Genomic DNA, 14,318 nt, shown 5'->3' on the forward strand with positions numbered 1-14,318 from the left:
TTGTTCTCACCCCCAAAGCTCTCTCTTTAATAAGTAAATCAGCAATCTTTTTTTTTTCTTTTTTTGTACAAGTGCCCAGTGCTCATCAATATTAAAATTGTCCTCTGTCAGAGAAGCACAAGTGTTTCTGAATGCCAATAGAACTTAAGAGGGAAACCTTGTTGTCTTGTTTCTATTGAGATGATAATTTCTGGAAATAAAAGATGTTGATGAAATGATAAAAGAGGGAGACAAGGAAAACTAAATTGAAAAAAAAATTATATATTTAAAAAAAAAAAAAAAAGAATCATTACCAGAAAACCAGAAAGGCTGAAACAACTTAGCAAAAATGCTCTTAACCACTACATTTACAGAGACAAAGGGTTTGCTGGGAACGAAAAAAGCATACTAGTATGTGCAATGCTAATTTTCTGTACAGTAACATAGAAATATCTCATAATTCTCATATTAGTTTTTCTCCCTCTTTTGACAACCATTATTACAGTTAAATGAAAGAAAAACAAAGGAACAGCTATGCCTGAAAGCATACGATCAATAACTCCTTCATAGTAACTGTTCAAAATTATTATTTTTTACTCTTTTTTTCAATGAAGGGACACTTCAGCAAACAAAATGTGCTGCAACTCACCAAAGAGGAAGAAAATCTGTCAAAAAGTCAATATAGATACAGAAGTATAATAAAATAGTCCTTTTTTTCTTTTAAATTTCCCATTTATTATGGTGAAATCTCTAGTTTCAGACTCTTATGGTTCAAGGCTGTGCAGTTCCTCTTGACCACCGAACTCTAGCTCTTAGACCTAAAAGTCCTGTGTGACGAAAATGTCTCTTTTCACACTGAGACAAAACACACCAAACCACACAGGGTTTGAGGAAAAGAGGATGAGGGAAAAACACAACATCAACAAGTTCCCGCAATTTTTAACCAGAGAGAGTCAGAGATTTGCTCCCTAATGTTGCAAATTACAATCCTGGTTGTGTTCAGTCACAGCGATAGTGCAGTTATTGTTTAAAATCCTGCTCTTCAGTTTTCGCAACACTGAATAAAAAGAAAGGCTACCACTGCCAACGACTGATTGAACGAAAGGACACTAGGGGGCAGAGTAGAGAGACTACAGTATTAGGAGAAACACTATCTGGGGGCTGGAGTTGAGTGAAGTTGTGGGGCCTATAGGCTGGTGACCAGGTGTGAAGGCTCCTGATGGGCCTCTTCTGGAGATAGATCCTCTTTGTTTGGGGGCATGATGAAGCCGTCACTGCTGCCCCGCCCTAGTTGGTAGTAGGACTGCAGCTGGTGAAGGTGGTTACGAGAGCCCAGGTTGGGCATGCTCTTGTAGTAAACGTCATCTGAGCTGGCCTCGGGGCTCTTGGGATCCCTGTTATCCTTGGGGCCATCAGCTGAGACATCAGGCAGGCCGGGCAGCATGGGCATGCTGGTGTACAGGGAGTCTCTCTGGTGGTTGTGGTTGGGTGACGAGCTCTCTTCCTCGGTGTGATCGTTAGAAAGTAAGGGGAAGAAACTTTCGCTGTTCTCCTGCGGAATCCTCCTTCTGGACGAAGAGCAGCTGGTGGCAGATGTGAAAGGGTGGTGGGCCAGTGGGAGGGGAGGTGGCACTGACTGGTGGAGGTGAGTGTGAAGGTTGTCCACTGCCTGCAGGACAGGGGGTGGTCTTTGAGGCAAGAGCGGGGCGTTCGATTCCTCACGAATCAACTCCAGGCCGAGTCCTTCGTCATGGTGTGGACCAAATGTTGAGTGCTCATCCAGACTGAGAGCCACGTTCATCCCCATACCCAGCCCCATTCCCAAACTCATCCCGTACCCACTGTCCTTGCCACCATTGCTGACATTGTTCACCAGCTTATTCATGAGGTTCCGGTTGTGCTCCGTGGAGCGCTCGTGGGAATTGTTGAGGTACGAGGGGATATAATTAGAGGTGAGCTCTTTCAGGATCTTTTTCTCCAGGGTGGTCTCCTTGTGGTTGTAGCCCCGGTCAATGATCTGGACGCAGTCACTTAAGTACTCAGCGCTGGCGATGTTGTAGCTGTTGCCATGGTTACCATTCAGTGGTAGAGTATCCATGACACTTGTATCCCGGGCATTGTTCAGGATTCCCTCTGGAATGACAAACATGGATTGGGTTGGGGGAAGAGTGGAGAGGGTGAGGCGAATAAGAAGGGTGAAATCTGATGGGATGTAACTGCCAAGACTAAATGTCGAGCCATTTCAACGAACACAGATTGCATCCATCAAACAGTGAAGCCCTTTTTTATTCTGAAATATGTCCTGAGCCCAACGCTCTCTCTCCGCACTCTGTCATCTACAATTCTGCAAAGTGCACTCGGTGGAATAAAGACCCCATTGTGTTTGGATTAGACCAGACATACAGCAGTGCATTTACATTAGGAGCCTGCAGACTATGAATGAGCATCATATACACTTACCTTATTAAACAAACACCCACTAGGACCCAATTCCACCTCTCATTCCATTCAAGTGTTAATTCTATGGCTGTGATGAAAAACACTGACAAATGTGCAACAAGCAAATGTACAAAAGCAGCAAAATGACCAACACAAAAACAACACAAGCACTTGTACAACATAGAAACGCAAACCATTACGTACAGGGCATGCAGTGACCAAAGCCAGGCACGTCACAGCTCAGAAAGGAAAGACAAAACAACACAACAGCTATAGATTTGAAACCTAGCTCTACGGTCCCATTTGAACAAAAAAACAAAACAAAAAAAGCATGTAAAAATACATTTATAGACTTAAATATACCCCTAAAAGGAAATACTCCACTATCTAGAAATGAATGAATCCTCTTCCTGCTGTATAACATTTTACACTGATCGATTTAAGCCGATTGTGTGAACATTAAGATGAATTTCCAAAGATAATTTAAACCACCTCAGACAAGGACATCAGCCTTGTTAGGAAACTCCAACATTAAGAGTCTGAGTTATAAACATTTGATGAGACACGTTTCCAAGACCTTCAGAAAGACTCTGAACCGGCTCCAACATGGAAGACAGTGGGGGGAAAATTATGTGCATGAATAAAAAAGTTCTGGCTCTGGAGTATCGATTAAAAACTGACACTGACAAAAATGCAGATCAACTCATTATTGACTTGCCTTCTTGAATGTTGAGGTAAGTCTAAATGCTGTCCATAATTGGATTTGCTTATTCAGTGTGTGATATCAAATGAGGTGAATGATATTTGGCGGAAGACACCGACGGACGCCACAGGGTTTCTTGGACTAAACTAAACATCTGATGTTTTACTGCTTTCTTGTCAATTTCCTTTAAAAATGTTTTCTTCATATCTCTGAGTGAAAAAGAAAGTAAAACCAAAGTCAATTACATTTGATAAGCAATGTTTAGTTTGACTCCCATACTTGTCTCTCTGTAGGGCTCTTTAAGGGACAGCATGAGGGAAAGGAGAAGAAGAAGAACACAATAAGCATAACAGTGACAGTTAAAAAAAAGACGAAGAAACAGTCCGCCCAGGATGCACCACGAAAAGGCTCCCAGAATGCAATTGTTCTCAACCCGGTATGCAATGAGTCAAGTCAAGGGTTGTTAACAGAAAAACCACAATATGATGTATTAGCAGCTAACAGTAGACACTTTAATGACCCCCTGACCTAATTATCCTGTCATTTATATATAATAATTTTAATATATATTTTATAATGTTTTTTGTATATGTATACATATATATTATATTTATATTAATACCCTTTAAACATATTTGTGAACATTATCTAAGAATATCATTTCTCAAAATGAAATAAAAATATCAGTTGCGGAATATTTGAAATAAGATATTTAAACAGTCATTAAAACAGTCAAACTAATTAAAAGAACAAAATTAAATTTCTCAATATCACAACAGAGAAAAATTAAATGAATGAAATGGTACAAATACACATTGATTAACAAATGTCCTTTTAGATTAATCTGCTTGTAACAGTTCTAATTGGCAGATTTAAATTAACACTTACAGGTTTTTTGTTCAAATTTGTCTATTTGAACCAGAAATTATCTATGCTACTTTATACTAAGTTTTATATGTCATTCTCACTGATGTTAACAACAGAACAAGTGCTTTTTTTTCCACATCCCAACGGCTCATTCATAGGAAAAAAAACAGCTGACACTGAAAACAAAGAGACATACAGTAAGACAGGCACACAGGCTTCACTGACAACATTAGAGCACACTTAAATATGGCTGGGGATGTGTCTCGCTTCCTGTGGGCATCCATTCTTCATTTTTTGGAGCACTTCCTCAATTTTCACTTTCTCTGCCGGGGCCAAACAGCCATGACTGATAGTGAGAGGAGTGCATGCCCAGACCAGCAGCCAAGACACAGCCACAATAAAAAAATCCCACAGGAAAAAAAAAATCAAAATAACCTGTAGGATTTTTGTGACAAAGCTGCAGTCTGTTAAAACACACACATCTAGGGCAGTGTATTTCTTTAGTAAGTCACATGGGTAAACGTGAGGAATGTTGCAAACTTAAGTTAAAAGTCAAAAAAAAAAAAAAAGCAAGTTTTTCCAATCATGGGTATTCTTCGCTGTCACAGACAGGGACAATGGGTGCGTCCTCACAGATTCGCCCACATTATGGAGCAGAAAAACACTGCCCTAGGAACAACGTTAAAGGATGAAAAGAAGCTGTAACACACCTTGTGTGTTGTACATGCCCAGGGGGTTGTTATAGACTGCCGATTCCCCAAGCAATGCATTATAGGGATTGTTAGTGCCATGAGGACGTAGGAGTGCATTTGGTATAAGATGGTTAGCCATAGCCCCTGGAGCAGCCAGAAAGAAACAGAGCAGGACAGGAGACAGAGAGCGAGGAGACAGGAGGAGGTAGGTGGGAGAAATAGATGGAGATATAGACAGGAAAGGTAGAAATGGAGGAAGAAAAAGGAGAGGACATTCATATCAGTTTGGCAGATGCATCTGAGCAATGACAGCCATTAACACCCAAATGTTCACATGATCAATAACAAGAAGGGGATTGACAGTTGCTACGTGAGAGTGGCCAAGCTAAGGTGGCTGATGGGGCCAGTGGAAGGTGCACTAATTGTCAGCCACGGATGTAAAGCCTGTGGTTTTTTTAAAGTTTCCTCATTCAGGCAGCATAACAGCGTCAACAGAAATCAAAAACAGAGAAGAAGCAGGACTCAGAACAGGACATATTGACAACACAACTCAGGACCCAACGGGTGTCAGTGTAGATCTAACTCACCTTCATAAATGCTAAAACTTTTTTTTATCAACACATTGTACTGACTAGTCATAGAGTGTACATAAAAATGGACACAGCTACAAACTTTACAACACAAAAAAAGGACCAAAGCATCTTAGAAAATGCCAAAAATACATAAATATTTTACAAAAGGTGAAATAAAATATATTTTATTAAAGAAAAACAGAATTCACAAGTGTATAGTCTGAATAGCTTTTTTGTAGATTATTTATAAAAATATTTTTGATTTTTTAAAAAATTCTTATATATATTTTTATATTATATAGTTTTTTTTTTATTTATAGTACAAGAAAAAAATGCTTTATAGTAGTAAATAATATTTTAACAAAGGCCCAGAACTTATATGAACATGTTCTTCTGGGTTTAGAAAAATAGAAAATGGTTTGTTTTTTATAAAAGTAAAATTATTTAAAAAATGTATTCACAGATTTAGGGCCAAAACAGCTGGGATGACACCTGCTTCAAGAGATAAATTTGTCATTTTTGATCCTGTGTAATCAGGCTCTTATTGAATGTTTCAGTTGTCAATTCAAAGTGTCTACTCTGGTATTTACTGTCCCCTTCTGGTGGTTAGTTTGGTTTATTGTCCTTTTCTTTAACAGTGGGGTTGAAATTTAGATAATTGACATCATTCTGGGTGAAGACGACATTTAAACATCATTAAAATATTGGGATTTCTTTTACAGGAGTTATAAAATGAATGATAAAAAAGTCTGCAATAATAAGTCACTTCCAAACCAATATATCAATTAAATATGTCTGTATGTATGTATAATATATGAGACTTCAATTTTGGCTATTTATTTATGGTTTTATTGCTCATAAGTTTGTTGCTACTTAAAACCATTTCAGCCCAATTACTACGATTGCCTCAGCCAAAACAAAAAACACTTTGTAGATAAGCACATGTTTTTTACATGAGTAAAGTGTTAGGTAAACTTTAGTGGTAATTTTCTAAACAGAGTGATGAAACATTTTATTTTAACAAGTCAAAAAGCTCATAGATAAGACACTGTTAAAACCCAGACTCTCTACTTGTTGAATGTTGATTTCTAACTTCCCCTGATAGAATGCTAACTAACCAGAGCGACCCTCACAGTGTGAGCCTCATGATTGACTGCAGACTTGAAGTCTGAACTCCTGAACATGATTGCCACTGATTCACTAATGTTTGTTTTTCTTCCAAGCATGTACGCTTTGAATATATTGTGCCAAGCATTGCGTATGCTGCAAATGTTTGGGACCTGCGTTCAATTCCTGTCTCCTTCCTCCACCTCCAGTGAACACGATAGCACGCTGTTATTTTGAAAGAAGCCCAAATCAGGCACTCGGAGAGGTGAAGCCTGCGTGTGCTTCCATAACGCACGATAACAGACATGGTAAACAGCTTTTATCTGCCACAGCAGCAGACAGCAATTAAACCTTCCGACTGCATCTGCTGGAATTTGAAATGTTCTGAATCTATCACAGCAATGTTGAAAAAACATTTTTTTTAATATGTAACCTGGTGAGTTTTCCACGCTTTGAAAAAGTAGTTTTTTCCTGCCTAAAATTTTAATTGGGAAAACTTTCACCATCAGTCCAGAGGTGGCAGAGTTAAGGCTCATTTCAGCATTAGTCTTATTCTGGTTTAATATTAATTTAGCTTTTCTTTTTACTGTTGATGCTTGAAAAAACTGTTAAAAAATGAAATAAGCTGTTGCTGTGTGCTCTAATTACCGTGTAGTCCATAAACACTCTCCCACTGTTGGATCCCTCATTGTGTTTGTGTTGGATAAAACTGAATTATTTCCAAAAACACACTGATTGTGTAGTTATAATCCTGAACAACATGATAAATTGAACATGCAACGCCATCAAGATGATTGCATGACTTGGCTCTCCAGACGAGCTAGTGTCGGCGGCGAGGGAGGAGATGGTGTAGGGTGGAGGGAAAAACGGAACAAATCAGATCAAATCTGTGCAATTGTGTCTGAGTTTGTTTGTGATGACATTTTAGTGGAGAAGACTCAAGTTTGTATTTCTTTCCAGTGTTAAGTTTTGTCAAAACCAGCAAAGAAAGAAGTCAGCGGTGGTCAATTACACCAGTTTGGCAGCTTCTTCTAATCTTTCAAAGGACAAAGAATGTGAATAAATACCTCAAACTTAGAAACAGTAATTTAATATTTCTTAAACAGGCAAGACTTTTATTAAATAATGAGTTTAATAGAAACAGTAATTTAATATTTCTTAAAGACTTTTATTAAATAATGGGTTTATTAAAGTTTAAAAGTATTTTTTATATTTAAAGTTCACTAGAAAGTGATTTGGAAAAAAATATATTTTTAATTGAATTTTTTTGCTTTTGTGAGATGGATGTTTTGCCCTGACCTTAAAAAAATGTTTCATTGATAAAAAGTAAACTCGGAAGCAACTGTATCATTCAAATGAAGAGGACAGAAACTGATGGATTAGTCATCTACATCTGCTGAAGGGTGAGGGTGAGGGTGAGTCAGTGCAGTACCTCTATTAAGTGACGCAGAGCTGTTGATGTCGCCCGTCATGAAAGATGACTCCGACTGTTTTCTGACTGTGTCGTTCCACATTCGACGGATGCGGCTCTGTTTGGGCAAGAAAAAGTGTCAGGAACACACCATGATGCTTCAATGGTCTGATGTACAACAATGGACAAGTGTGACGTAAAGTACATCTCGCTGACCCAGCGTATTTAATCCCAGCAATATAATGGCGCCACCTAGCTCCGCACAAACAAACGTGTTCAGACGACTGTGTATTTCTTTCTTAGACGGATGAAAACTTGAATTACAGCGGCTGGATTAGCATGTCCTCTGGTGATTACACATTCACTCAGATGGCTGAGAGTTAGAAATAAACAAGCACAGATTTGTGTGTTTCCATCCTTGTCTCACTCCTGTGCAGCGGCGCAGGGTGAGAGCCGTCTTGTCAAAGCACGGCATATAATTAAACGCTTTGATCTGTGTGCAGAATCCGGCTTGTTCCGTGGGCCGTCACTGTACGCTCCACTCTGAGGACTGTTTATAATTGAGCCCAGGAAGGAAATGGCACACTGTGGAATCTGGATATGATGTTCAATTATGGTATACGGCAGCTTTATTCGTCCTACACTTCTTGTAAATGTGGGTGGAATCAATTAACATTTTGCTTTACAAGAAGACAATAGTGACACACAGAATGCACAAATTTGCCAAATGATTTTTTTTTTCCGCCTTCGTGACCAAGAGTAAATTCCAGAGAATCTGCAGTCGCTGTGCCAGTTTTCTGATGACTTCTGCTGCAGTGAAATTAGGGGCTTACTGACTTAATGTACTTGGAAAGTCTTAAGGTGTGTTTTTTTCCTCTCTTATCTCTTTCTTAAAATCCACCCTGCAAGCATATATTGTGTACACACAGTCGCAGGTAGAGTCTCCCCCTATTTCTTTTGCAGAGGGGTGCTAATCTGCATGTTGTTTATTTAATATCAGCTCTTTCCTGCAGCTACTGTGTGCAGACTGAACGGCTACAAAGAGCGTGCATAATGTATTTTAAGATAAGATTCACTTGCAAAGCATTACTGCTGAAGTATAAAACGCTGTCCTGTACTGATAAACACACACACACACACACACACACACACGGAAAATGTGGATAACGTGAAAATTGCTACGCCACCTGTGACCCTGCTGAGTAACGTCCTGGAGCCCGAGCTGCTGGACCTTTTCCGGAACCAATGGAGCTGTCCACACTCTTCACACTGCAGCAGTGAGTCCGCAGGCATTTACCAACCTCCTTACGCACCTTTGTGAAAGGCAAACAAACATGCAACACAAACTAAACAACAATTTGATCAACTAAAAAGCCAGCTGAGCACCCTGTCATTTCCCCCAGTGTGGATGCAGAGCCTTGGTTTTGAAAAGCAGAATATCTGCCATACCTTTTTCTGCAGGACGCAGTGGAAGATGAAGATGAACATGCCTTGCAGTGAGTTGAAGATGGTGAACAGGTAGGCCATGACCACGGTGCTCTCGTTGACGTACATCAGACCAAAGGCCCAGGTGAGACCGAGGAGACACAGCAGGGCAATGGCTCCAATCACCCACGATCTGGAAAATAACCACATTTAGAATAATTTCATGAAAGGTGCTGAGGTCCTGGTATTAAATTCTCATGGCAAGGGTAGGTTGGAAAAATACAATATTGGAAATAATGAAGTAAGGTGAGAATGTGCCCAGACTTTAATATACAAATGTCCACAGGGAAATCAGTACAGGGCAGAATAATACTGTCTTAAAAATGAGCTAAAGAGGTACAAAACAAATATAGAAGAATAGAGAACATGGGAGACAACAATGGGTTTTTTTTCCCGTATCTGCTTGTATATGTACATAGATTTGTCATATTTTAAGGGGTGTCAATGGGTAAAGTATGCAAGAATTAACCTAAAGAAATTATCAAAACCAAAATATTTCTTTAGTGATTTGTTTCTTTTTTATTTTGCAATACTTAAAAGATAGTTGTAGAAAAGTTGACTTAACAGTTTTGATATGTAGATCATATCATTTGCTTTTCACTGAATGGCAGTATGACAGGTCAAAGGATTCCAAGCTGAAATAAAACCATAACAAAAAGAAGGAGGAAGTAGGGCATTGGCAGAATCCGCTGAAAACCTATCCTTAGGTGACTTTAAGTAATCAAAAACAAACAAAAAAAAACAATTTCTGTGAATGAAAATAAAATAAAAATTGGACTCAAATTTGTAGCTCAACAGCTGCACAGATCATTGGCTTCTCAGGTTTGCAAGGTAGATGCTAGCTGTTGACATAATATGGGAGCATATGGAAAATGATTGGGAATTGGATCAGTAAACCTAAACTGTAACTTTGTACCAAGACTTGCAAAAATCTGTGCATTCTCTTCCCACAAAAAGCAAGAATTGATAATTACTGTCCTGAGGGGACCCTGACCATTTTGAGTTATTTTTACTTAAAACCTTTTCTTGTATAGAGCGATAAAAAATAGTTTGGGGAAAGGTTACTGTAAACATTAAATTTTGATGTACAGTTCCGTAAATCACTGGGTTCTCAGCTAGGCTAGCTGGCAAAGCTAGATATATTTTCCCTATTATATCTATTTTTTAATTTTAACCATCAATGAATATTGTGGAACAGCATATTTAATCTGTTCAGGTAACCTAATAAATTTATCATCCACAGCTATTCAATTTACCGGGTCCTAAACGCCAGCTAAAATGAGCTACATGCTTTGTACTAAATTCATTCACAGTCTAACACTGTCCTAAATGCTGAGTCACTTGTCTTTAAGACAGAAGGAGAAGAAGAGCTCACACTCTATGGGCTGGATGTAGATATAACAGAAATAATCAACTTTGAAAGGCAAATGTTAGACACGTAGCTCCACTGCAGCGCTAATATTTCCACAGAGAGCACAGTGAAGATACAGGTGTCATTTAAAACTAATCTCACTTTTCACATCTATAGGCCATGTATACTACAGTGTATTAGACAGGAGTGCAGTGTGCACACTAATTCAGCCTTCAGCGTGACTGAGTGCTGCACAATAAATCATGGTAATGATTCACTACGACGGTGAAATGGATTTGGGCCCTGATTTGTTCATAAGGGGAAGTAAATGAAAGATGGCATTCAGGGACAAGGGGCCCATCTGACTTTGTCTTACTTGATCTCAGGTTTGTAATCCTGATAGCTGAGCAGCGGGACAAGAACAAAACAACATTAGGCAAGTCAGAAATAAATCAAATCACACAACAAAAACATGAGGGGGAAGTCGTCCAAAAATGAGATACGGGGCTTAAATGTAGACACAGAAAAGGGAAAGAATGAGGGGGAAGTCGTCCAAAAATGAGATGGCAATGTGGAGGCACAAAGAGTTTCTTTTGTTTTGTTTTTGTTTTTGGCAGAATGCAGATTAGAGCTGCATTCATGGCTTTACAATCTAAAAAGTTTAAGGAGGAAATCATTAATTTCTGGAAAGGATGTCTTTTTGATATGAAGATTCAAAACAACATTATCTTAGTTCATAGGAATGATAAGATTCTCTCTTATGAAAGCTGGAAGACCCTGGTGTTTTAGCCATTATAAATGGGCCAGGTGTGCTGCAAAATAAATGATTTATGAATTCAGAGGAGCGACCATTAAACATAACTTTCCCAGCGCTGTCTTAATGACCTGGAGGGAGAGGTACTTCATCAAGGCAATTGCACCCCGGAATGGACACAGAAACACCAGCAGTGGGTTACAAGGAGAAAGTAATATTGTCCTCCAACTAGTGGCACATTAGTTGGGGAAAAGGTTGGTGGACGATATAAACACAAGAGGTCATGAGAAATGCTTCCACCTGGACAGGATATAAAGAGACTGCAGCTTATATCGCACAAGGCTCATCGTCTCCAATCAGATAGAAGTGTGAGGGTGCCTTTTCTTTTTAGAGGGAGGAAAAATTCTGATTCAGTGCATGCATGCCTCGGTGCCGATGACACAATATCACATCCAGATTCTTTCATCTGAATGGCATCATTAGGCTGGAAATATAGTATGAAAATTATAATTGAATATGCCTTTCAAAAAAATTTCAGCCACTTAGACGCTCACTTTCAACTGGGCCCATCACTAAACATAGCACTGTGTGAATTGCTTTACAATGTATGGATGTACCATCCATCCAGCAGGGCTGCAGTGGAGTGCTTGGAGGCATCTGACGCACAGGAAAAGTGAGATTGGTTTGGTTGTGCTAATCACTGAGCAGAATTGAGAAGAAAACTGAGCAATTTCAGTGTAGAGTGCTACTGTACTGCAGGGCGTTGCATTAAACTACAGCCAATTCCTGTTCAAAAAATGTACTTAATTCGGCCGCTGCTATTCTTTGCCATGTTGCCCATCATTTATGTATGAAATGGCACCTGTTCAGTTCAACCTGGTTAAAACCCTCCCGGACGTCATTTTATGGCCTATTTCTAGGAGGAAGGAGCTGTGATGGAGTCCACGGCTCCTGGATTATTTATCCAAACATGTACAAAACACTAATTGCTTTTAAAGCCACTAGTACGGGAATGATTTTTATCAGGGCTGGAGAGACAAAATTATAGCAATTTTCTTGAATAACTGCTGTTGTCTCTAGGATTTAAATTAGACTGGTAGAAAAGTTGTCTGAATCACACAACACTTCATGGCGGGAGGGAAGGAAACACATCAAACACATTTAGTCTACTCTACCCTCTCTTACCAGTGCCACTCTACAATAACACATCCATCATGATAACGGTAGCTGGAAAAACCAAGATGAAACACAGCAGAGATGAGAACATAAAGGCAGGATGCTATTCAAAGGAAAAAAGGGATAAAAATAGCAGAAATTCACTCAAAGAGATAAAACATGCATATAAAGACAGAGTGACAGGATGTGATCAAAACATGATATCCAGCTGTAAAGAAGAACAGAAGAGTGATAAATGGGACACAAATGGAGGCAACACAATAAAAACAAGCTAATTAGCCTGTGCTATCATAATAGGCTAACCAGTTCACCTTGATAACGCAAAGAAAACAAAATGATTCCCAGCATGTGGTGAAATGGTTTGAGTCATAGGTCATAGCTTTAAAAACAGTCGAATGAATGAGCGCTGACAAATGCTATGGGACTTCTCACCGTTGTACAGACTCTTATATAAAACATTGCAAACTCCTCTACCCCTCCCCCAAAGTCAATAAGCTGTGGGGTCAAAGGGTTAGTTGTGTGGTACGCTACAAAAGCCCAGGGTCATAAATCACATGATACACCCAGAAGCCTGTAGTCAATATATTTCTGCACAACAAACTGCGTAACGTACAGGGTGGTGACCAGGGATGGGTGGATGAAATATACACCGTTTACCCAGAAGAAATATTCAGAGGATTATTTAAGCGTTTTTTTTTTTTTTTTCATTTTAAATTTATGATGTGTTTAAGAAGAAGACTGTCGTCAAATGTGTCCTGCAACAATAATTTAGCTCAGTCCATTTTTCATTCGTGCACCTGCTGTTCTGGTCCAGTCATGGACTGCAACTATATCAGACTCCTCTGCCAAGCAATGAATTTCCAAAATGAGCAGTCACTGCACGAGCTGCACAGCCAACCAAAGGTGTGTGTGTGTTTGTGAGCTGCAGGTGGTCTGCCTATATTTCAGCCAGAGTTGGAATCACAGGAAGTGTGTAATTCATAGTGGATGCCTGAGAATATCGGTACATTTATTTAGCTCACTCCTTGCACACTGGCATGAGTGTGTGGTTTGACAATACATTGCTATGGCTTTTTGTTTTTCTTTCTGAGCAGATCAGCTGGTGATCAGAGTCCACTTGATGGGGACAGCATCCATTCCTCTTTCTCAGGAAGGAAAGGACACCAGAGGAAGAAGAACCAGACCAGAATGATTCACACGTCTGTGGCTCCACTGCCTGATCTTGATGGTTGTGTCACTACTTCCTGCAGCAACTTCACAACCACCTCACTCCAATTTCGCTCATTTCATTTTTGCAAAGTGCACGGTATTGATTCAGATTTTCTTTTGTTAAGTTGCAGAATCAAATGGGACAAAAACAAACAGGCCTCTTATTAATTATGAGCCAAAAACATGAGGAAAATAAGGGGAATAAATGTCCTCTGCTGTGGAGCCACTGCAGGAGGTGGCAAGTTTGGATTATCACATTGTTAGCTGCGCAGGAGAGGAGAAAATTAATGTTCAGACAAAGTGTACCAAATCAAAAAGCGGCAAACATCGAACAACATCAGCAACACAAGTAGTTTCAACCAGCGGCTCATGAACCGGTTATTAAGTTGGCGTGAAGCCATTATTTGTTAGTAGTTATTGTCCAACCAGTGATTTACTACATCTGGTTCCAGCAGTGAAGCAAAAGAATATTCATAAAGAGGCTTCATGTGTGAACAACCAAAGCACCGTTAAATTAAAAGCGGTTCATGGGAACAGAACCCAAACAGTAATTGTAGCTGTGGACTGAACTTA

General features: G+C 39.4%; 1 protein-coding gene across 19 annotated transcripts in view; it reads right to left on the reverse strand.

Moving 5' to 3' along the window:
* Positions 1 to 471: 471 nt before the first annotated feature.
* LOC103390782 (adhesion G protein-coupled receptor L3) overlaps positions 472 to 14,318 on the reverse strand; it is a 197,581-nt gene continuing 183,734 nt past the window's right edge. For 6 of the 19 annotated variants that reach the window (XM_025058502.1, XM_017034886.2, XM_025058204.1 and 3 more), the window contains 4 exons: positions 9,220 to 9,388; positions 8,958 to 9,083; positions 7,792 to 7,888; positions 472 to 2,112 (listed from right to left, as the gene is read on the reverse strand). In XM_025058502.1, coding sequence (XP_024914270.1) covers positions 1,166 to 2,112; positions 7,792 to 7,888; positions 8,958 to 9,083; positions 9,220 to 9,388 — 1,339 coding nt within the window. In that variant the 3' untranslated portion in view covers positions 472 to 1,165. Of the gene's footprint in view, positions 2,113 to 3,366; positions 3,419 to 4,698; positions 4,825 to 7,791; positions 7,889 to 8,957; positions 9,084 to 9,219; positions 9,389 to 14,318 lie in introns of all 19 variants that reach the window. The other 13 variants (XM_017034883.2, XM_008326847.3, XM_025057978.1 and 10 more) reach the window with 5 other exon arrangements.

This window comes from Cynoglossus semilaevis, chromosome 1 (genome assembly GCF_000523025.1).
Source record: "Cynoglossus semilaevis isolate Cse_v1.0 chromosome 1, Cse_v1.0, whole genome shotgun sequence".
Taxonomy (NCBI): Eukaryota; Metazoa; Chordata; class Actinopteri; order Pleuronectiformes; family Cynoglossidae; genus Cynoglossus; species Cynoglossus semilaevis.